Raw genomic sequence first — 25,584 nt, forward strand, 5'->3', positions numbered from 1 at the left:
TTTATTACTTTAGGCTACAGCCCTAAAATGTGGGTAGAGCAAACTATGACATGATTATCAAAATAAATTCTCCCAAATGTCATATTTCCTAACCACAAATTACTCCAGTTGTCCAAACCACATCATAATTTGAGAATCCCTCTTTCTCTGCAGGCTCAGAGACAAATCTGTATGACATGCTTGATCATAGGACTAAAGACTCTCAATTCTAGTAAACCATCACACATTTGGCTTTTGAAAACTCAGAGAACTCCCGCCCCCACCTCCAAATTTTGCCATTAGATTTTTAATGTTTGCATAGAGGATAGATTTTGAAACATTAGGTGTATTGATTTATGCTTCATGTTTATGATATATTGGATAATGTTTAAATGATTCATTGTAAATTCTATATATAACACTATAGCCTTTATATTTAAAATGTCTATTAACATGTTTATTAAAATTAATATAGATAATGACATATTTATTTGTTAGACTTATTTTCCCTGTATGTTCATCTATCACTGGCAATACCATGCTTACTGATATCTTAAATATTCTTAATAGTAACCTATGTTAGTGATAGATTTAGTGCATTTTAATAAGAAGCTTTTAGTACTGTGATATAATGACTACATTCCAAAGGATGATTTTTAATTTTGTCCCTGTCAATTTTCACCATCACTTTTGATTACAATGCATGACAAGCTGAAGAGAATTGTAAAGAGAAAAAAATAAAAATGCTCCTCCAGACAATTTAAGGTATTATTTAGTTTTGACCATCTCGAATAAAAATTGTGAAAATACAAAGCCAGCCAACACTTAGTCCAAATGAGTATGGATTTTCCTTCGGAAAACAAAAGAAAAGTTGGAGAGAGAAAATGGGGTTAAGTTTCTTCCTGAGAAAGAAGGCAGATAGAGTCAGAATCCTTTCTAGGAAAAGGAGAATATAAAGGATAATAGCAGGTTGGGCGGGGGAGGGCAGACTTCTCATTTGACAGAGCTGAGTCTGAATCTCAGCTCTGCTCTTGGGTATGTTTCAGGAGTATACTTGATTTAAGTGTAAAATAAACACGGTATTATTTACTTCATGGGTTTCTTGAGAGTTTTAACTGAGGAGATGAAGTTAAAGTGTGTCTTAGTAAATCCCTGAGAAAATTGAAGACACAGTAATTAGTAACTAAAAAGCTAAAAACTATGCCTTGAGTCTCTTTGTAGTATCTTTGTATCCTAAGCACCCAGCCAAAGACAACCAACAGTGTCTGGAATTTTGTGCGGTGGATGTTGAATGTGAAGGGCCATATGCTCTTCATTCACAGTCTTCCCCGTGGAGGTTTTATTCAATCCCATGGCCTTAAGTCCTCATTCACTCTGGGCTCACTCCTGCCCAGACTTCTTTCCCAAATTCCAGACTTATTTATCCAACCGCATAGTTGACATCTCCACCTGAATGCCTCATACTTCTTATATGTAATATGTCTAAAACTGAATTGCCTATCTTCCCCTGAAAACCTGGTCCATCTGCAAACCTCTCCATATCACCCAAGGACAATTTCACCCTTTTAGTTTCTTAAATCATGCTTTACTTATCTTTTTACCCTAGACCCCACATCCAATCAGTGAGCAAATGCTGTTGTCTCTATTTTCAATTAAATGCAGCATCCAGTGGTTTCAAACCACTTCCACTGCTACCACCCTGAACCAAACGAGCATCATCTTTCTGTGGATTATTGTAGTTGCCTCAGCTTTTTTCCTTGATTTCCCCCCTTCTTCATTAAAGTCAGTTCTCAAGGCAGAGACCACAATCAATGATCCTTTAAATCATATTATGTCACATTCCTGAGTAAAAGTAAGAGTTTTTACAATAGCCTTCAAAGCCTTTTATGATCTGTTGCCTGTTACCCATTTGACCATATCCCTTAATATACTTTCGTTCACCAACTCTAATCCAGCCACTCTGGCTGTCCTTCTGTTCCATGAAATACCAGGCATGTTGCCTCATTAAAGTCATGCTCTCCCTAGGCTCACACTTGGATAATTTGTTTGCCTCCTTTGCTCAATCTTTGCTCATTCATCTCCTCAATGATACCCAACCCAATCCATACTTCATCCATTAAGTGACCTTTTAATTCATATTTAAACATAGGCATCACTTCATTTATGCAGCCTCCCATGACCCCTTTATACTCCCCACCACTGCGTGTTTTTCCTATTTTTTTGTTCCCATAAAACACTTTTGTAACACTGTCAAACTTCTGTCTTTTTCACACATATATAACTCTGAATAGATGTACTAGAAATGAAGGAGCAGAGAAAAGAGAATGGGTAACAATTAGAAAAATTTGATTATTTTTGTCTAGAGCTTTGGAAATAAATAACCATATATAAAGTAATTTTTATGTAACATAAACTATTTATAAACCAATGTATTAGTCTGAGATACTAAGGAGTGATGCTCTACATGAATAGAATAACTGATTGTCTAAAATTTTTTGTGTAGGGCGCCTGGGTGGCTCAGTCGTTATGCATCTGCCTTCGGCTCAGGTCATGATCCCGGGGTCCTGGGATCGAGTCCGCATCGGGCTCCCTGCTCGGCAGGAGGCCTGCTTCTCCCTCTCCCATTCCCCCTACTTGTGTTACTGCTCTCGCTATCTCTCTCTCTGTCAAATAAATAAATAAAATCTTTAAAAATAAATAAATAAATAAATAAATAAATAAATAAATAAAATAAATAAATAAATAAAATTTTTTGTGTAAACATAGTGTCAGCTAAGATTTATAAAACTTTTCCTATGGCATTTGAAATTAAGTTACCTCATCGATTGCCTTTTAAGACTGTAGGTTTCTATAAACTTGGAGATATAAAATAGAAAGATATTAAATGATTCTGAGTGTCTTATCAAGAAACACACACATGCACACATATACACACAATGTTTTATAGCATGATAAATTGAAATTTTCAGAAGTTAGCATAAAATCTTACCATTACCATACAGATATTTTTAAGATATAAAAACTGATCATTGCAAATGGCAATCATATAAGGCACTCTAAAAAAAAAAAAACACGGATAGTGTGTTAACCCATATATGTTTGAGGGATATTCTTGAGGTACTGTATTGAGATTTCAAAGATCCCATATAAACATAATTTTTAAAACATGTACTTTAACAAATATTATTCCAAACAAACAAACAACCACCCGCCATCACCCCCCACACACATTTCTTTCAGTAATAGTATGTTAGCTCAGGTTGCCATAACCAAATATCCTAGATGGGTAATTTAGACAGTGGAAATTTATTTCTAATAGTTCTGGAGGCTGAGAAGTGCAAAATCAAGGTGCTGGTTACCTCATTTCCTCACGAGGGCTCTCTTCCTGGCTTGCAAATGGCCATTTTCTCACTATACCTTAATGGCTTTTGTTTTTTTCTCAGTGCATGTACACAGGGAGAAACAGGGAGATGTACCTCTCTTCTTCTTCTGGCAAGGTCATTAATCCCATCCTGAGGCCCCATCCTCATGGCCTCATCTGTCCTGAATTACCTCCCAAGGGCGATACTTCCCAATAGCATCAAATTAGAAATTAAAGCTTCAACATAAGAATTTTGAGGGGACATAAACATTTAGTCCATAACAAACGCTCTCCTTTCAATATCAATGTAGGTTTCATGCTGTGAAAGTATAAATCAATGTGGTAGGTTCATGATGTAAAAATGTAAAAAAAAAAAAGTAGAAAAATAAGACAAAGAAGAAGAAGAAGAAACATAGAACTTGAGGCTTTATAACATACTCACATATGTTTTCATCAGCCTCTGTCACCTGTAATTTTTAGATTAGTTACTCATTTTATTAAAATTGTAGCTTCTTAGAAAAAGTGTTTCCCTAAAATTGTGATATTATGCTAAAAATTATAAGAAAATTAATATATCCTACATTTCTAGAAGCCCACAAAGACAAAGATTATCAAACTTTGAGATGCTTTAATGTTTGAGGAAGGAAAAATGGGACAAATTTTAGCCTTATAGAAGTTTATGCCTGATTGTACTAAAAAGATAAACCTTATAATAAAATGCTGGCAGTCTCTTAAAGATTTAAATTCAAACGAAGTGAACATTTTGAATATTGTTGATATTGCTGATATTGTTATGTCCACCTAAATCTGGAGGGGATGACATTAGTAAAGACAATTGTGAAATGTTTGAGATAGGAGAAATAACAAAGGCCCACAAAGACAACAACAACAATTTCCATAGTAGGTAGCTCTGTGAGATTTATTTTTTGTCTTAAATGTTCTTTATGATTCTTCTGAGAATAGTTTAATAATACGCTTGAAAAAGTATAACACTGGAACCAGGGACCAAAATTTTAGCCCTCAGTTTCCCTATTATTTTAGACAGGCTATTCAGTCTTTTTGTGTCTTGGTTAAATGGTTTAAAGTCCTGAAATGCTTTCCTTCCTTTATATTTTAGGTTATCTTTATGAAGGCTTGTCTTTCACTGTTACTCAAGTTTTAGGGTGGTTTCTTCAGTGGAAAAAGAAAAGGAGGTGAAAGGAATTACTGCTGAACATTACATACCAGCCTAGAATGTTCATGGGTTATGTCTGGCATGTGGCAGTCACTTCCAAAGTCTTGGTCAATTCTACAGCCCTGACATTGTGAGATGTAAATTGTTTTGAATTGAAGCAGATAGATACAGATACAGAGGCAACTAAAATTCGATGACCATTGACATATTAATCATATTATTTATCATAATGTTTTTTAAAGAGTATCATTTATTGTTTATTCTGTCAAGCTCTGTGCTACACATATATGGATGCATGTGTATTACATATCATATATATATATATATATTATTTATTACAATTAAATCCTTACAAATATCCATATTTTACAGATAACTACATTTAGACTCAAGGTTATAAAGTATCTTGTCAAGGGTCATATACGTACAATGTAAAATTGCTAAGATTTAAACTCAAGTTTGTGTGACCTTGAAGTCTATGCTCTTCTAACCAAAGAGAAGAGAAAGTGTGGCCACATGGACTGAAAGAGTTAAGAACCAGCACTATGGAGAACACAGTAATGAGAGAAAAAAAAGGTAGTGAATTAAGATCTGGCTAATATCAGTCTGGGTTACCTGAGATTGCATACAATACACTTAAGGTGTCCTCAGTCCTTGAGAAGGGTCAGTTAGGTAGAGAGTGAGTATTACCCAGGAACAAGAAGGATGGTGCCTCAAGGTCTGCTCTCACCAGAGCAACAGTGAGAAAGCTTAGCTGTGTTACCTGATACATCCTTGCTCAACTCCCAGATTCTCTACTTAATACTGGCTGGTTGTAAGATTTTAGGCACATTGCCTTGCCTTGCATTTATAAAATGGAAATGTTAATGCACTGACTTCATATCATGATTGTGCTAATTAAATGATATGGATCTGTGGAGAGTTCCACTCCCTAACTGGCACTAGTGGACATGATGAATATATGTCTGTTTGTTTTATTAGCATGACTACTGTTATTATCTCTGTGTGATGTGGTTATAAGAGAGCACATTTGGTGATGTGGTGGCAGGGTAGTGATAATCATAAAATGACAATGGGAAAGGAACATGCTTTAAAATATAATCTAATATGGGTTATGATTATAACCTGAAAATCTAAGTTTCCATATTATAAAATAAAAAAAAAAATGCTTTCTAATCATCCCTAAAATCAACCATTTAGAGTTATTATTTTTCTGGCTTCCTTTTCCTTCCTGCTCTGGCTTCTGAGAAAAAAAAAAAAAAAAAAAAAAACAAGCCCCATTCTGGTTTTGAAATTGAGATTGCCAGATAGCTAAGACATAAAAATAAATGCCATGGATGATTGAGTAATTCTATCGCACTGATCATAATAAACTAAGAAGAAAGTATGTGAGCTACACATAGACAAATAACAATAATGTAATATATGATGGTATGAAATATATTTGAGAGTTCGCCTGGGTGAAAGTTTTAGAAATAAGGTATATTTTTAAAGGCCAGTCTTTACCAAGGTATTTTGGGCATAAATTTCCCATTCTGTGAATAAAAAATTTTGCCCCTAATGTTGACATCTGAAATTGTTTAATTTGAGACACAGTAGGACATTTACACACTGAAAATTAGGGGCAACTAGATGACTGCTTTTGCCAAATGAACTGCACTAACCAGTTGCTTTTGCTAATTCATAGAACTTCAATTTAAAAGAACGGTATTTCGTAGATACAAACTGAACACTTACAAAATGGTTTGATTCATTTTAATTCTCAGTGTACAATTTGCAGAAAATTGGTTTAAAGCAACTTCATGATCTATGTGTTCTTTATACTTCATTGTATTTATATTCATAGCTAAAAATTAGCTAGATCCTATACTCCAAGTATACTTTCTCATAAATTATCAGGGCAATTTTTAAAAATTTCTTGTTTTAAGGCAAATTATAGTTTTCAAACACTTTTACAGTTAATATCTCCATATCTATCTATGCTTTTTAAAGAACTACTAAATATTAAAATTTAATTAACTACTAAAAATAAAAATTTAAAGAACTACTAAAAATTGTTAATTTTTACTTAAATTCAAATTATGATCAGTCTGGGCAGTAATTCTGCAACTATACTGAGGAATAAATTTTCTTTTTATTGTAGTTTTTTGATTTTTAAAGAAAAAATGTAATCACTAATGTGTTTATACTACATATAATGGTTTATTCTTCATTCTAAAATAGTACATATATAATGTGTACTTTTTCATCATATCAAAGGAGATGTAATTTTGTTACACAGCCAGTATTGTTTTCTGAGTTATTGAACTAAGATGTAATGCCCAATGGTACAAGGAGAAATGCTCATAACAGAAAACACTATTTTTACCTTAGTTGTCCAGGCCAAGACCCTGAGCCAGACGTTGCATATACTTTCATAACAAATGTTGTGTTGGATGCTTTTATCCCTTCATGGAAGTTTTATTGCATTAACAGGAACATATTCCCTTCATGATTCATAACTGGACTTATTTTATGACCATACAGACACGAGGTAAACAAACTGGCTTTCAGTACCTGATTCTAGAAATAATGGATTCTTCAAGTCAAATACACAGGCCATAAGGTTTTCTTTCAATTACAGAATAAATCATCTAGCTTAATATTTAAACACTACATCCCTTCTATCAAGGCAATAAACATATTATCACAAATAATGTTCAGAAAAGTACATGGATTGAATCATTCAATAATGAAGAAAAAACACCAAAGGCTGATACAAGATTATTTCGTGATATTTCATCAATGTTTAATTTTATCATATTCAACATGAAATAAGGTGAAAAGGCCTAGATGTCATCAGATTCCAACAATTTGTACAGAAAAAAAATATCTGTGCCTACAATGAGAGAAAATATAAGTGGGGCACTTGGATGCCTTTTAATTTAGAGAAGATAATATACATCCTTTTATCAATAAACAAGTGCTAAACTTTGTGCCGTGTTTTTAGTAAGATAGCATTTATCTACAGATTTCCCCTTTCATACAATTTTCCATAGTAAATTTATTCTCAGAAACATAGATATCTAGCTTTTCTCTAAACTTATAAAATAATTACAAACATTAATTATGCTTGGGAAGATATAAAAGAATTATATGTTTTGGATAACCAATGACCCATAGACATATGTTGAAAATATTTGCAAGGCATAGTGCTAACTTCTAGGTGCTTTTAAAAGAATTATGTAAACTTAATTTTCTTACTGTTTCATAATCTAGTCGTCTCCTGGATTTTTTTTTAAGATTTTATTTATTTATTTGACAGAGAGAGAGCACAAGTAGACAGAGTGGTAGACAGAGGGAGAGGGAGAAGCAGGCTCCCTGCTGAGCAGGGAGCCCAGTGTGGGGCTTGATCCCAGGACCCTGGGATCATGACCTGAGCTGAAGGCAGACGCTTAACGACTGAGCCACTCAGGCACCCCCCCCTTTTTTTTTTTTTAGTTTTAATTCTTTCACCAATTGAAGGCATACTATAGGAAAGTACCAGAAGATTTACCATTTGAAATTTAAAAGTCATTTAATTCGGAATGCCTGGGTGGCTTAGTCGGTTAAGCATCTGCCTTCGGCTCAGGTCATGATCCCAGGGTCCTGGCATCGAGTCCTGCATTGGGTTCCCTGCTCAGCGGGGAGCCTGTTTCTCCCTCTGCCTGCCACTCCCCGTGCTTGGGCACGTGAGCTCTCTCTCTCTCTGACAAATAAAATCTTTTAAAAAAAAATTAAAGTCATTTAATTTGATTTAACTTAATTTCTATTTTTCTGCTTTTCTAAATTACAGATTCACTGAGTTCGGGATTCATCAGATATATCTGATAGTTCATGCTTCTTAATTTATAAATAATTTAAATTGTGAAAAACTGTTCAAAAGCAACAGTTGTTCATAGAATGGAAATGACATAAAAAGCAACTACACATAGTATTTGTTGATGTCAAGATTAACTCTTGCTTAGATAGATAACTTTTGTTTGTATCCATGAAAAAGTAAGGATAATGTTTAAGAGTAGAGAAGGTATAATGCTTAATACAAAAGCATTTTATACTTGGTGCCTCGGTGGCTCAGTTGGTTAAATATCTGCCTTCAGCACAGGTCATGATCCCCAGGTCCTGGGATCAAACCCTGGGTCCAGCTCCCTGCTCGGCAAGAGCCTACTTCTCCCTCTCCCTCAGCCAGCATCCCCACCCCCCCCCCCGCTTGTGCTCTCTCTCTCTCTGAAATAAATAAAATATTTTAAAAATATATAAATACTATTCTAACTTTTCCTAAATGTTTCAATGTATCCTTTTCAAGTGTCTTTTTAATTTTTTATTTAAATTCAATTAATTAACATATAGTGTATTATTCATTTTGAGGTAGAATTCAGTGATTCATCAGTCTTATATAACACCTAGTGCTCATTACATCCTGTGCCCTCCTTAATGTCCATCACCCAGTTACCTCTTTCCTCCATCCCCCTTCCCCTCCAGCAACAAGTCTGTTTCTTTTAACAACAGAAATACTTCTTGCTAACTCTCAAATCTTTATCTAATTAAAAAGTTAATCAAATGGAAAATATGTAACCAAATATCAAAAGTGTTTTGCACATACACATACGCTGCCATACATACCCTACACACACTATTATTGAAATGTACTGATCTGAATCGATTCATATTTATTTGTTTGGGAGAGCAAAATTGCCCAACACTTTAAGTATCTATTGAAACTATAGAGCTATTGGGGCGCCTGGGTGGCTCAGCCGTTAAGCGTCTGCCTTCGGCTCAGGTCATGATCCCAGGGTCCTGGGATCGAGCCCCGCATCGGGCTCCCTGCTCAGCAGGAAGCCAGCTTCTCCCTCTCCCATTCCCTCTGCTTGTGTTCCCTCTCTCACTGTGTCTCTCTCTGTCAAATAAATAAATAAAATCTTTAAAAAAAAAAAAGGAACTATAGAGCTATGAAAAATATCCAATAAAATTTAATAATTAAAATAAAATTTTAAAATTATCTATTACATTTATTAGTGTAGAGGAGTTCAATCCATCAATAACTAAGGGGAAAATAATCTCTGCTTTTTGAAATATCACGAATTCTATTATCTCCATTAAATATTCATCCTTATATAGATAGGTGGTAGAAGTCTTTCAAGAATTGCTGAAATTATGTGTCTTCCTTTTAATGGATATTCAACTAGATAAATAAAGAGGAAATATTAGGATTTACAACTGTCCACAGTTCAGGGGTCAAGTGTCAGTCCATTCCAAACCACAAGGAGCCTCATGTTTTAGTTACTATATCTTAAGCATGTCCATGTTGCCGAGGTGGAGAAATATATCATCATATCATTTTAGAATGTTTTCTAAGAATACTCTGCAAGACTCTTGGTATTTAAACTTGTGAAACTAAAATTAGTTTAGTTTAACTATCTTATCTTATGAGACATATCACTCGTCAATTAATAATTGTGAATTAAATATAATTGAATTAATATGCCTTACTTGAGCAAGACAAAGATTCCATCCCAGCTTATATCATAAATTGGTTATATTGATACATATTTTCTTCAGTATGTTTTAAAATCTGAATATTTTCTAAATTTGCTAGCTATTAGTTATGAAATATTTAAGTTCTAATCTTAGAAGTAAAGCAGGAGGAGATATTGGTACATAATACATTTTTGCTGAATTTAAGGATATTCTGCTCTGTTCTGAACTTTAGGGAAGGTGATAATTTCTTATCTGAACTATGGGAGGGAGGTTAGTATTACAACTGATCATTGACACTACATGATACAGCATTTTTATAAAATATAGAATGTATTTTGTATAAAAGATATATAAAAGATACAGATGTAGAAACATTAAAATGTTAAAGTAATACAATCCTCAACAGTTTCTAAAATTACATATCTGTATTTTATTTTTAATTGGATGGAAATGTATTATATATGTTTAGTCTTTTACTGAGGGACCCTGATTTTTTGTCTCTGTACACACATAAGACACACACATGCACACACACGATGCTATTTTTAAATTGTCATTTTGGATGCTTTTTTTTAATGTGTGCATTAATATTAAACATTAAACAATTAATGAAATCTAAATATGTGCCAGACAACGTATAAGCAATTGCTACACATGACTGAGTTATTTAATGGGGTAATAGCATTGAATAAGTTTTAATTATGTATGCGTGTCCAGTGTCCAGTACAGTTCATGACACATAAGCCTGGCTAATTACATATATTGAACAAATGAATATGTAAAGGATAAGTAGCAATTAATTTTTACTCCTCATTTATAAATATTGTATGAATTATTGGGGCTTCTATCAATATTTGGCAAGCCTAAATTATAAATGTAAATATAAATAGAGATAGAGGTTTAATGTATTTATCAATAGTAGTTTTGTTCTGGACGAAGTCCTTAAGATGGCAGCAGAGTAGGAGGACCCTAGGCTCCTCTCAGCCCACAAACACAACTAGATAGCTATCAAATCATCCTAAATACTCTAAAAATCTGCCAGAAGACTGACAGAACAAATTCCATAACTAAAGGGAGAGAAGGGGTCATGTGTCATTGAAGAAGGTAGGAAGTGTGGAGACATGGGTTAGAGGAGAAATGGATCACAGCTTCTGCAGAGAGGAGAGAGCTGTGGTCATGGAGAAGGGCAGGCAGAGAGGAGCACACAAGAAGAATGAGCAAAGAGAATGCTTTCCCACAATCATTGGCTTGGAAAACGAGCGGGGCTGAATTTCATGAGTTTTCACAAACAGTGGGACTTAAAACCTAGAATTTTAAAGGTCAGTGGACTTGGCTGGGATAGAGCAAGATGGCCCTGGAGAGAAGACAGGCAAACAACCCAGCAGACAGTATGGAAGCAGCCATCTGAAGAATGCCTGGGGCACCCAGAGGGGAGATCATTCACTCTTCTTGGAGAGGAGAGCATCCCTGAGAGGCAACGTTCACAGAGATACTTCTCCAAGAACAAGGAAGCTGGCCAGCACCATTTCACTGTCCTGCCCTTCAGCATAAACACAGAGCCACCACGACTGGGTGGAGGGGGGACAGCACAGTGCTGAGGTTGGTTGCTAACTTGCTTCTACCAAGCCCCATCCCCCTGTGCTCTGGTGAGACTGCCCTTCTCAGTTAAGCTTGCCTCAGTCCCAGTGCAGCAGGCTCCTCCCCTGGAAGGCCAGCACAAACCCTGCCCACTCCATGTCTCCCAACCAGAGAGTTTGGCCAGGCCTCCATTCTGGTGGAATGGGTGTCAGATCTCATTCCACAAGTAAACCAGAGCACATCTAGTTAAAACTTGTCACATTTGGGTCAGGGACCAAACACTGACCACAGTGGGTAAGGAGAGTCTCTGCAGATGACTGGTCTGAAGAATAGAGCAGCCAAAACACAACAACAAAGTGCACACAGCACACACCAGAGATGCTCCCTGAAGTGCCAAGCCCTGGGCACTACATGAGCTCCTCATAAAGCCTTTCAAGAGCAGGAGACATAACTAGTTTTTCTAACACAAAGAAGAAGGCAGAGACTTAAACAAAATGCCAAGACAGAGGAATTTATCCCAAATGAAAGAAGAAGATAAGGCCACAGCCAGAGATCTAAGTGAAATAGATATAAGTAACGTGTCTGGTGGAGAATTTAAACCAGCGTTCATAAGGATACTCACTCGGCTTGAGGAAAAAATAGAAGACTTCAGTGCGACCCTTACCACAGAGATAAAAGAGTTAAAAAAGACTCAGAGATGAAGAATTCAATAAATGAGATTAGAAACAGGCATGATGCAATGAACAGCAAACTGTGAGAAGCAGAGGAATGAATTAGTTACCTAGAAGACAAAATAATGGAAAATAATAAAGCTGAACAGAAGAGAAAATGAAGAATTATGCAACACAAGAATAGACTTAGGAAACTCAGTGACTCCATCAAATGTAATAACATTGGTATTATAGGAGTCCCTAAAGAGGAGAGAGAAAAGGGAGCAGAAATTTTATTTCAAGAAATAATAGCAGAAAATTTTCCTAATCTGGGGAAAGAAATAACATCCAGATCCAGGAGGCACAGAGAACTGCCCTCAAAATCAAAAAAGCAGGCCAACACCAAGACATATTATTATTAAATTTGCAAAATATAGTGATAAAGAAAAAAATCTTAAAAGGAGCAGGAAAAAAGAAGTCCTTAATTTATAAGAGAAAACACATAAGGCTAGCTGTAGATTTCTCAACAGAAACTTGGTAAGCCAAAATGGAGTGCCATGATATGGCTGAATGGGAAAAATCTGCAGCCAAGAATACTCTATCCAGCAAGGCTATCATTCACAATAGAAGAAGAGATGCCAAGGAGAGACCAAAAGTGACAAAGACAAGAAAGGATCTGAGAAAATCTCCAGAAACAATGACAAAACAAGTAATAAAATGGCAATAAATATATATCAATAATTACTTTGAATGTAAATGGACTAAACGCTCCAAACAAAAGACATAGGGTATTACAATTGATAAAAAAAATAAAAATAAAAAAAATAAAAACAAGACCCATCTATATGCTGCCTATAAAAGACTCATTTTATTTATTTATTTATTTTTGAGAGAGAGGGAGCGCCTGCATGTGAACTCATGAGCAGGGGAAGGGCTGAGGGTGAGGGAGAAAGAGAATCTTAGGCAGGCTCCACACTCAGTTTAGAGCCTGACTTGGGGCTTGATCTCATGACCTTAAGATCATGAACTGAGGAGCGCCTGGGTGGCTCAGTCGTTAAGCGTCTGCCTTCGGCTCAGGTCATGATCCCAGGATCCTGGGATTGAGCCCCGCATTAGGCTTCTTGCTCTGCCTGCTTGTGTTCCCTCTCTCACTGTGTCTCTCTCTGTCAAATAAATAAATGAAAATTCTAAAAAAAAGTTTAAAAAAAAAAAAAGATCATGAACTGAGCTGAAATCAAGAGGTGGATGCTTAACCAACTGAGCCACCCAGGCACTGTGAGACTCATTTTAGACCTAAAGACACCTGTAGATTGAAAGTGAGGGGGTGGAGAAACATTTATTATGCAAATGGATGTCAAAAGAAAAGTCAGAGTAGCAATACTTATATCAGACAAACTAGACATTTTTTGTTCTTGTACTGTTTTTATCCTGCTTTGATATCATCGTAGTACTGACTTCATGGAACGATTTTGAATAGGTTCCCTGTATTCCATTATTTATAACATTTGATAAAGAATGTCATTAACCATTTTTTTTTAAATGTTTGGTAGAATCCACCAATGAAACCATGTGGTCTTTGGCTTTTCTGTGCTGAGAGATTTTTGATTCCTCATTCAGCTTTCATGCTTGTTATTGGTCTAAGAAGATTTCCTATTTCTTGGATTCAAGATTCATGATTCAATTGTGGTATCTTGTGCTTTTTTATGAATTATCTGCTTTTTTTCCCTTAAGTTATCTGATTTGTTAGTATATCATTGTTTATAGTAACCTGTTATCATACTATGTACTTTTGTGGTTATCTGTTGTATTGTTTTCCATTTCTCATTTTGTTTTTTAGTCTTCTCTCTTTTTTTTCTTAGTTAATGTAGTTAAAGCATTGCCAAATTTATTTTTTTAAAAAACTAATTATTATTTTTAATATTCTGTTATTGTTTATTCTTGTCTCTATTTATTTCTGATTTTTCTTTGTTATTTCCTTCATCTACTAAATTTCAGGTAAGTCTCTTCTTTTTCTAGTTCCTTGTAGTGTAATGTGAAGTTGTTTATTTGAAACTTTTTTCTCTTAATATGAGCATTATAGCATAAATTTCACTCTAAAATTTGTTTTTGCCACATCCCATAGGTTTTGGAATATTACATTTTATTTCTTTTGTTTTGAGACATATTTTGATTTGCCATTTGATTTCTTATTTGGCCTATTGGTTGTGCAGTAGTGCATTGTTTAATATTTACATATTAAATATTTAATATTTACATTGTAGATTTCCAGCTTTGTTTATTGTCGATCTTTAGTTTTGTATCATTGTGGTTAGAAAATATACTTGGGGGCGCCTGGGTGGCTCAGATGGTTAAGCGTCTGCCTTCGGCTCAGGTCATGATCCCAGGGTCCTGGATCGAGTCCCACATCAGGCTCCCGGCTCAGTGGGGAGCCTGCTTCTCCCTCTGACCCTCTCACCTCTCATGTTGTTTCTTGCTCGCTCGCTCTCTAAAAAATAAATAAAATCTTTAAAAAAAAAAAAAAGAAAATATACTTGGTATGATTTCAATTTTCTTAAACTTGTAGTAAGTTTAAGAGGGTCTATTTTGACTGTTTTTATGTGATTTTATGTGATGTCTGTTTTTATGTGATTTAACCAGGGAATTTTTCAGTGTATACTCAAAGAAAATGTGTATTGTATTTTTCTTGAATATCTTTTAGAACCATGTATTCTGAAGTATGCTTCAAGTAAAAAATGGTCTTGTTGAAAAAAAAAAAAAACTTTAACTGAGGGTAATCACTTAAAATAAAGCTATCAGAGGGGAGGTGGATAGGGGGATGGGTGAAATAGGTGATGGGGATTAAGAGTACGCTTATCATGATGAGCGCTGAGTAATGCATAGATGTGTTGAATCATTATATTGTACACCTGAGACTAATATAACACTGTATGTTAACTATAGTGAGATTAAAATACAAATAATTAAAAAATAGTATTATTTTCTTCTCTGATATTATTTTCTAATATTAAAATCAGCCTTATTACTTTCTACCATTTAAAGTTATATTAAAACTAGCCAGGAATTTTAGATTCTTGAATAGGCTTTTTGTCCTATTTCTATGTGTAAACATTCAAGAGATGTTGCTAAATTTTAGAGTTCCTACTTTAAGATCTATTTTAATGTATCATTGTTTTAACTCATTACCTATTTTTTTATACTGAGCATACATTTTAAGTATAAAGATCTGCTTTCATTTTTAAGTTTTGGTGTAAGTATTAAATTATTTTGTAATTTCCTTATAGTATGTTGTGATATGTTATTTTTCTTAATAAACACATCTTTTAAATTTGGGCTAAACTATCCTGTGGCCACTTCATTTTGAAAGGTCTGTTTAAAAAGTAAATTTGACTTTTTTTATATCCTTTGATAATTCACATATAATAGAACTATGGTAAAAATCTTGTCATAGTCATTGTCTGTCATTCCTAATAAAGCATAATTGGATAAATCCAATAACATTTTTGAAGATTAATTATATCTTAAACAAAATAGACAAAAACAGTCTGTACATTTCTATTCCTGTTTCTTTTATATATATATATATATATATATACCATATATATATATATGTTTTAAAATGATCTGTATATTTTAATTGTAGTGAGGAGAATGATAGTATGCTAAATTACTAAAACAGTATTTTCTACATTTTTTTTTTTCTTGGTGACTATGCTTCTGGATTTTGAACTGTAAAGTGAATTCACTTAGGTATCCCAAGGGTGATGGACCTTTAAGGCTAAAATATTTTGGACAGATTAAAAGTAATTTAATTGATTATAAAAATTTACAGGAAAAACCCTAAATTATGAGGTTAACCAATTTTGGTAATTTTGAGAACTTTTTAAGATTTTCTAATTAGATTAGGCAATACCTTTTCACAAATTTGACAATTGAAATTTATATATTGATGATATGCTTTTTCTGTTTAGATTTTTACAATTATTTTAATAGATTTAATTAACATCCTTGTTTTCTAAGTGATAAATATGAGAGCTGGAATGTTGGTAGTTTTTGCAAAACCTCTAAGGTAGCCAGCGTAGATGTAGGACATATTATTATTTACTTTCCAAGACTTAATATTTAAATAATTTAGCTTCATCAGCTTTTATTAAGTTCTGCTATATCATTTACACTCTGAGAAGGACACATTATACTATTTGCACAATAAATACTGATGAATATGTACTCAGTACAGCAAATTATGCTATGTAATGTATGATGAAAATCAAATGAACCGCTTCCATTCTCTAGAATGTTTATATAGTTTCCCAACTCTATATAAAGCAGGTGAAAATTCATACACATAAAATTATGACAAAATTTTTACTATATGTCACAAGACAGATGTTTAATAAATAGTTTGTAGTCTAAAAGGTGTGTAAGGAAAGAATATGTAGCAATGGAGGTCATCATAAACATCATGAAAAAGGCTCTTAAAAAGAACCTTTGAAGCGTGGACAGAATAGGAATTATTAAAAACATTTTCCTTCAAAAAAAAATAGTTTCCTTCCCTCCAAATCAGACTAATGAAACATGTCAACATAGGATGCAGTTTTTGTCTCCAACTCCTTGTTCAACTTAAATGGGCTTGCATGATATTTTCTAAATAATTTTTAGGTAATGTACAATTGTCATTTTGAAACAACTTTACTCCAAAAGCTTCCTTTATGTTTAAATGAAACATATCAAGTTTGAGTTTAAAGAACTCTTACTAATCGTCTAGATAATTATTTGTTAAACATTGCCATGATTAAAATGCAAAAAGGTCTATTTTGCTTCTTTTGATTATTACTCTTTATTTTCTATCTCCCCAAATATGTTGTAGCTTTAGGGTGTCAAGTACAATTTTTATTTTCTGACCACAATATAAATATTCCTAGCCACAGTGCTTGACAAAAGGAGTGCCCTCAAAAAATAAATACCCAGTGTTTTCGAAATGCATTCAGGTTAAATCCAAATTCCTTACAGGGACTACAATTTTTTTCCCCTTAACTTACACCTCTTGTATTTTGGCTGGAATGCTTTTCCTGCAATATTCAGAAGCAGATAAAGGAGTTTCTCAAATGCTGGAAATTATAAGTAGTTTAGTACAGATGGAGATAGTGAGTGTGGGAAGGGACCACATTTGAAGGATTTGTTAGATATTGTGTGGAAACTTGCAGGCTATGCTAGCATTTTGTAGTAAAATTAATTAGAGCTTCCCAAAATGGACATGATCAAATGCTGTTGAGAAGTATGGAAACAAAATGACTGCAATCTTAACAAGAAAAGTTTCAGGGGAGTGGACTGTGCCAATGTATAATTTAAAATAGGAACTTGGGATGCATGCATGGAAAAGTAATTTTAGAAATTGTGTTTTGGAGGGGAACAAAACTGTGGGGTAGCTACAGGGAAAATTGAGATCAAGTGAGATTGATATTTTATTGTTGTTATTATTTGTTTTGTTTTGTTTCACTTTGTTTACATTGAAAAGTTCTGGAAAATTGTATTGGGCTCAATTAGTGAATGACTAGGCGAGAAAGAGAGCCAGACAGAGCAGAGATTGAAGAAAGAGATTGAGAGAGACTGAGCATGTAGAAAGGATATTTGAAATATTACCCTCAGAAAATAGAGATGAGGTTCCTAATTAAAATAAAGATATCTTCCTTTGATAGAATCAAAAACATCTGTGCATTTTAACGGGAAGAAAGGTAGAGAGGGTGGCTACAAGTGTTATAGGTTTGGAGATTTGGTGGTAGGAAAATAAGCAAGTTCCTCTAATGACTTCTATTTTCTCAGCACAGAGACAAATGTAACCAGCTAGGAATCACAAAAGAGCAGAGCTTCTAAGGAGTAAGAAGAGAGAGGAGAAGCTACAAAATAATCATGCTGATGCTGAAAATTAAAGTTAACTAAGGAATAATACTAAGATTGTCTAGCAGCATTGTATGTCCCATTTGGATTTGGGGCCATGATTTGAAGGCAATGAATAATTACTTTTACATGTATATATACATATATATTTTTTTTCTTAGATAACATTGAGTCTACTGCTTTCCTCTGTATATCTCTATTTGGATTTCTTTTGCCACCTCAAATTAAATAACACTTTAATCATTATCTTCCCCCAAACACATTTCATATCAAGCATTCTCTGAGGAAAATGGCTCCTGTAGTTCCTGGGCAGCGAAAGCCAAACACCTTAGAGTCAGTCTTAGGATTTCCCACTCTCACATCTAACCCATTAAATATATCATGAAATCTCGTTGATTTTAACTCAGACGGATCTCCTGAATTCACCTACTCTCATCTATCACCATTGGAACAAGAGTCTTTTCCTGCAGCAGTGCAACAGAAGCAAAAGGAACAATTGCCTCCATCCCTGCTCCTCTCCAGCCCATTACCCACACTGCTACACAGTGATCTCTCAAACATCATTGTCATCTCAGTATTTCCCTGCTTAAAATTTTGTAATGACCTCAAATAATAAAAACTATGAAGTGTGTCCTGGTGTCCTTTTCCCTGTCTAACTTTATCTCTGCCACTTTAAAATTTTATGATCACCCTTATCAATTCTTTAGTTTGCTCTATCTCCTTATTTGTTCACGTATTTTGGTCCTTTGCAAGGATTTTGCCCCTCTAATGCAGTTTAATGCACTCTAATGCCCCCCTAATGTAAATTGGATAATTTTCCTTTTTAATTTTTTTTAACATATCGGCAGACTCAGCTTCCTAAGGAAGTCATTTTTTGACATCCCAGTCTAAATTAGGTGTCAGTGTTCACTTCCATGCTCTTTCTTTTTTCTAGTGTAGAAATATTTATAATTATTCATGCAGTACTTTTAAGACTCATAAAAGCAGAGCCATGTCTATCTTATTTACCTCTGTAATCTAGTACTGAGCAAAATTTCTGGCCCACTACACCTGCTGAAAGCGTTTTGTTGAACTCCTGACCAGAAAGATACATATATCTACTTTTACTTACATTTATATTACTTTCTGCTTCCAAAGTTTCCATTGGAGGGTTAATAAGTGTTACATACGATATCAAAATAAGTTTTTAGGTTAAAAGGCATTAAATAAAAGAGCTGACTTTTGTTTTATAAATGATCATTGAATTCCAAATATGCAGAATTGTGGATTGACACTTCATGTCTTTGAAAGTAAATAGTGTTTAAAGTGAGAATGGTTTTACTGAAGAGGATAAAAGAAGAAAAAATGTATAACTTAGCTAAGAATGGTATTGGGTGCTACAGCAATCCTATTATAAGAAAAATAATATTTTAAATCTTTTCCTAATCATTTAGCTACAAGAATGTCCCTAATACTATCAAAAAGCTCTTCTTATCTTTCAAATACCTTCACATTCTCTCTGAATTTCTAAGAACATTAAGGCTTTGCTATCTCTATAATTAGATCTACTGAAAAAGTACCTTCTCATTTTTGTCAATTCCTGATTATTCATGGTGATGGCAGAAAGCCTTTGCATGGATTACTAAAACCCCAAATCATTTATAGCACATGAAAATTAGCCCAAATTCATCGTCTATCAAAAATTTCTGTTGAAATACAAGTTCACCTTTGAACTTCAGCAAATTTCCATTGATGCTTGAATAAATGTTCTTAAGTGTATGTACTGAGTTTTGAAAATAGAAAAAAATATATATGGCTGATTAGTTTTATGTAATCTAAACCCTAAAAAGTAATCAAACCAATGGTTTGGTGTCTTTGATTGGCCCATAGAGGGAAACTGCAATGAAAGTTTGGCTTTACTAGCCATTGAGAAGAAAGAAAGATACAAAAGATTAGGGAATGAGCATCATAAAAAGATTTATTTTGTTAGCACTTACTTGACCACTAACAGAAATGTTAACAAAAATATCCAGAGAACATATTCTGTATGTGATTCTGAATAGTTCAGTTACAATCTTCATGACATGTCATTCATTCATTTATGCATTACATGATAATTTATGATCACCTACTGTGGTCAAACACTGTGATAAATATTATGAATGCAAAATTGAACAAGACACAGTTTCTAGCCTTTATGGATCATTACAATATGTACAGTATAAGTATGAATGATATTAGAATAGATGCTTGTTGAGTCAAATAAAAGTTCTAAAATGGAATAAAATGTAAAATAAATGCCTAACATCTGACTCCCCCTGAAATCAATATAATGTGAATGATACACCAGCTCATCCATGCATTCTTCCAAATCCAACAAAATTTGTGAAGCTTTTAACACCTACCAATTAATTTATTAATTCAATAACAAAATTTTGAGCACCTACTATGTACCCTACCATTCTATGAGCATAGGGAAAAATTATTATTTCTTCAACAAAAGTTGTGTTGATAACACCATAAATGAAAATTACACTCAAAGCACTACTTCAGTTTTAAGTACATATAGGTATTTACCTTTTATAATATAATTTCTTATAAGCTCCCACAACATAAAAATCACTAAAATACACACAGTCCAGACATGTTTAATTTAAATACTTAAATATTTGATTATCTGAATGATAGCCTGGCATTTATGATTCAGAAGCTTATGAAACATTTTTGAAATTAATGGCAATATTGTGTTATATGTAATCTGTGTATAGTAGTCAAAATAATGACATTATTCACAAAGCAAACAATGCATCTGTTCCAGGGAAAAGCTTAGTCTCTTATTTCTTTTGACAGTGTGCAGACCTGGGTTCTTCAAAGCCTCACCTCACAACCAGAGCTGCAGCAAATGTCCACCTCACAGTTATACCCATGAGGAAGCTTCAACCTCTTGTGTCTGTGAAAAGGATTATTTCAGGAGGGAGTCTGATCCACCCACAATGGCATGCACAAGTAAGGAACCCAACCAATATTTGGTGATGCTAACTTTCACCACTTTGAAGAAAGAACCTGATGGAGAGCCTGTTACATCCTATTACCATTTCCCCTAAAACAGGCATAATGTTTAATCTTCCAAAATAGTTTTTTAAACCAGATTTTGATTTTCTTAAGTAAGCACTGAAAAGTTGGAGTCTCTTTTATTACTCATTGTTAGAAGCATTCATTTTCCCTAATTTCAAATTCAACATCGGAGACAGATAAGGAATTTTTTCTTTTATTTTGTAATTTCTTTTAGTGTTCATGACAGCTAAACATGACTCTGATAAACCCATTTTCCTTTTCACCGTAAACTTTTTTTTCATTCTTCGTCTTCTCCCGAGCCAGGCTTTTGATCACATAAACATGTAATAAACAGTACTTTTGCCTTTTTTTTTTTTTTTTACTTAATTTGCCCCACAAAACGACAAAGGCCAGTTAGAAGGTCATTTATGAAAGAAGACAGGAAACACTTCAAGAGCATGGAGTACTGGGGGTTGGCAAATCAGATTTAGGAGTCAAATAGAAAACTAAGCCTTTAGTTAAGACTTCTAAGCAGTTGTCATATTTCTTATAAGTGAGTGTCCTTAACTATTATTAATTATATGATCCCATAATCATATAATTAGAATGATGAAGAGTAAATATTTAATTCCAACATTTGCAGTGGAAGCATCCGCATCCATCGATGTTTTTGGGTGTTTTTGTTTTTCTAGTGTTCCACATATTTCTGAGGAGGAAACGCATTTATGTATTTGTTTGCTTGATAAAAATACTTTGGTAAGTTGTCCACATTCCCAGTCTCTATGGCAAATCAAACAAAAACTCAAAATGGAAGGGAAGAAAGTGTATCTCCTCTCCCCATAAGATTCAGTATCCATGACCTTGCCTTGTTTTATTATTTTTGATCCTAGCAGCTGCAGTTGCTCTAAAAGATGATGACCAAAATTTTTGAAATCTAGTATTCATTCTAGTATGAAATATAAACAGACATACAATTCCTTTAATCAAATGACAACAAACTGAAGTTTTATCTGAATTTCAGCATCTGAATTTCATAGTGTCAGTGAGACATATTTTCATAATTTCTCAAATCCTTGATATTAATTAGCTGTACATTGCTAAAGATCATTCTTTTATCACAAGACTGATCATTTTATGGGTTAGATGATTGCTAATTATAAACACTTCTTTTTCAAATAAGTAAAATGACATTATTATATACACTTTTGGGAGGATGCATTTGAGTAGAGGAGACATAAACTATGATTGCATGTGATATGTTTTGGTTACGGTTGAGATTATTTTAATTATCGGAGCAAAAGAATGCCCAGAGAGTAAAAAGGAAATGTGGCCAGACAATAAAGTGGTAAATTAGGGAGAGAAAACCATATCTTGAATTATCTTTTAAATTTCATTTATTTTCTAGTAGTTATTTTCTTTAAGTGGTCCAGCCATGATCTTTCTCTTTCTCAGCGTAAAAGTGAGTCTCCCTTTCTGTAAGTTCATTAGGTTTGGGGTGAGGGAAAGGCTGTGCTCTGGTGGCAGGGACTGCTTAGTCCTCTTACAGGACTTGGGGTTTCAAATTTTCTGTTTCCAGGTGTGCGAATTTCTAACACTGTTTTTCAAAAGAATTTGTATGCATTTGTCGAAAACACTACTGGGACTTGTGTAGAAGATCTTTCTAATATATAATCTGCAGGGGTGTGCGTTCCGTTTTTAGTTGCATTCCTAGCACCACAAATACTGCATATGATCCCCTTGCATGGATGGCTTGATTGATGTTCACATGTTCACATGAAAGTCTGGAATTTTGCTTTCCGTTGGCTCTTTGGAATTAAATTTATGGTTCCAACTGCTTTTAATAATTTTGATGTATATATGTATAAATATATAAATATATAACATATGTTTATATAATATATAATGTATATATTATAAATATATAAATCTGGAAAATAGAATGTTATAAACTCACAGGAAAAGAAAAAAAGATTCTGGTGAATCTGCTTCAATGAGGGGTGCTTCTCATAGCTCTGTTTTCGTTCATATTTCACATCTCAGCAAGGCAGTGGAATTTCATTAGGTTATTTTTTAAGTGCATGTCAATCTGAGCCTCTACTTTTTACTTCTACTTTAGGACTTCACTTGAATTTGAGTTTTATTTTGACATTTAAAGACATATACTTCCCCCTCAAATGTTTGAGGGGCTGTTAGTAGAGAGAAGAAAAGGAAGAGTCAGACTCTGATTTTTTTTTTTCATTTTTACAGATTTAGAGAAAAGATGTTAATTTGGTTATATTTCAGATGTCAGGAAGAAAAAAGTTTGATGTCTTCCTGAACTAGACATATTTCAAGTATGTTTTACCTTTTTCTCAGAAGTAAACCTGTAACATTTTGATCTCAAATGACATTTTCTCCATAACTTTCCACTATTAAATAAGCTAAAGTTTATAGTAAAAAAATAATACTTGTGTATTTCCATCTTAAGTAACTGCTTTATATTGAAGTGTGTGAGGTTGTATGTATGGAAGATTCACAGGGTTCAATCAGAAATATAGTCGAGCTGGGGATTATTTTGCCAAAAATGGCAACTCTTAGGTTATGAGGTCCTTTAATTTAAATGGCAATTTGTAAATACCAGGTGGATTTTTTATCACTTTTAAATTTCAACAGCCATGGCTCAATAAATGTTAGGTAGAAATTAATGTTAATCTCTATATTTAAAACAACAGATATTAAGAGAACTAAGATATGTCCTTCCAAGTAGCTTAATTTATGCTTATGAACCATTCAACGACCACCATAGTCCATTCTATTCCCTGTCAGGAAGTTTTACGTATTAAGTCTGAAACAAATATAAATGTATTTTTTGGGGGGGGAACATGTGACCATATAACATTAACAACTGATTGAAGTTATAACTCTAAATACCGGAAAATCAACTATAGAGACAGACATTATGCGATTCCTTTTTTAAAAGACTTTATTTTTTTTAGAGCAGTTTTAGGTTCACAGCAAAATTTAAAGACACAGAGACTTCCCATATACCCCATGCCTACATACATAAAGCCTCCCCCTTTATCAATCCCCGCCAGAGTGGTATACAATTGTCACAACTGATACGGAATTAATTTTAGTTCTCTTTAGTAAGCTAATTATTCGTTTCAGAAATAAAGTAATATACAAATGGACATTGTTTATTATTTATATATAAATTTGTTCTGCTGATCCTTTAAGATCTGAACACCTTAATTCTTACTCTTATAGTGTTTTTGAGAGTTATTTTTAAAATAAATTTCTGATTTCCAATTAAGTTAAATTCACAACTTGCAGAGCCACAGTATTAAAACAGTATCAAAGTAAGTGAGTTTCATTACACATTGCAATGTCCAACAACTTAAATTCTAGTTTCTTCTTGACATATGAGGAAGATTTCAAATGCTGTTGGTGATTTATCTGTGGATATGCAATTCATTTTGAGGTAAGCTCAGGCTATTTTACTTGCTGCAGAATTTGTAGTCAAGAGCCACACTGACAAATCCTATTTTCACTTGTGCTCATTGCTTAGTAAATCCTTCATGTGTACTTCCTAGGTTTCTGGGACAGATCTCAATAAGGAAGTAATCAGTTCAATCCCCAAGGAGAATTTTTCCTTGGACTTGTCAAAGAACTTACCACTTTCTGAATATATAATTTTTTATCTAACATTTTTACATACATAGTTGTACTCCATAATTCTTTACATGTACACTAAGCAAAACGTATGTTTTAACTAAACAAGTGGTTATAACAATGCCAAGATAAGTTATTTCTATAGGGTATAAATCCCGCTATTGTCCCAACAAAACTATAACAAGATTTTCCAAAGATTATTACAAATTGATGATTCTTGCATTCGCCCTATTTAAAAGATTGATTACAAATCTATTTTTTTTTTCTTCAGACCAGGGATTTGTATAGTAAACGATGCCTATTTTTATCATCTTAAAATATGTTTTTCTCACTTTACTTTGCAAACCAGGACCCCCCTCAGCTCCTCGGAATGCCATCTCAAATGTTAATGAAACTAGTGTCTTTCTGGAATGGATTCCTCCTGCTGACACTGGTGGAAGGAAAGATGTATCATATTATATTGCATGCAAGAAGTGCAACTCCCATGCAGGTGTGTGTGAGGAGTGTGGCGGTCATGTCAGGTACCTCCCCCGGCAAATCGGCCTGAAAAACACCTCTGTCATGATGGTGGATCTGCTCGCTCACACAAACTATACCTTTGAGATTGAGGCAGTGAATGGAGTGTCCGACTTGAGCCCAGGAGCCCGGCAGTATGTGTCTGTAAATGTAACCACAAATCAAGCAGGTAAGTGTGATGTCCAGCCAAATCATGTACCTTAGGCCGAGCTCTGTCAATTATCTCCATAGCTAAGTGAGGGCTGAACTGCGTG

General features: G+C 34.0%; 1 protein-coding gene across 6 annotated transcripts in view; it reads left to right on the forward strand.

The window, feature by feature from the left end:
- Positions 1-25,584, forward strand: part of EPHA5 (EPH receptor A5) — a 341,721-nt gene that overhangs the window by 155,617 nt on the left and 160,520 nt on the right. For 4 of the 6 annotated variants that reach the window (XM_035004891.1, XM_035004894.1, XM_035004893.1 and 1 more), the window contains exons 4-5: positions 20,960-21,115; positions 25,164-25,499. The exons of the other annotated variants lie outside the window; for them this stretch is intronic. In XM_035004891.1, the coding sequence (XP_034860782.1) occupies positions 20,960-21,115; positions 25,164-25,499 (492 nt within the window). The remainder of the gene's footprint in view (positions 1-20,959; positions 21,116-25,163; positions 25,500-25,584) is intronic. 6 annotated transcript variants of the gene reach the window in all.

The sequence above is a fragment of the Mirounga leonina genome, unplaced genomic scaffold (genome assembly GCF_011800145.1).
Source record: "Mirounga leonina isolate KUSES-001 unplaced genomic scaffold, KU_Mleo_1.0 Mir_129, whole genome shotgun sequence".
In the NCBI taxonomy this organism is placed as follows: Eukaryota; Metazoa; Chordata; class Mammalia; order Carnivora; family Phocidae; genus Mirounga; species Mirounga leonina.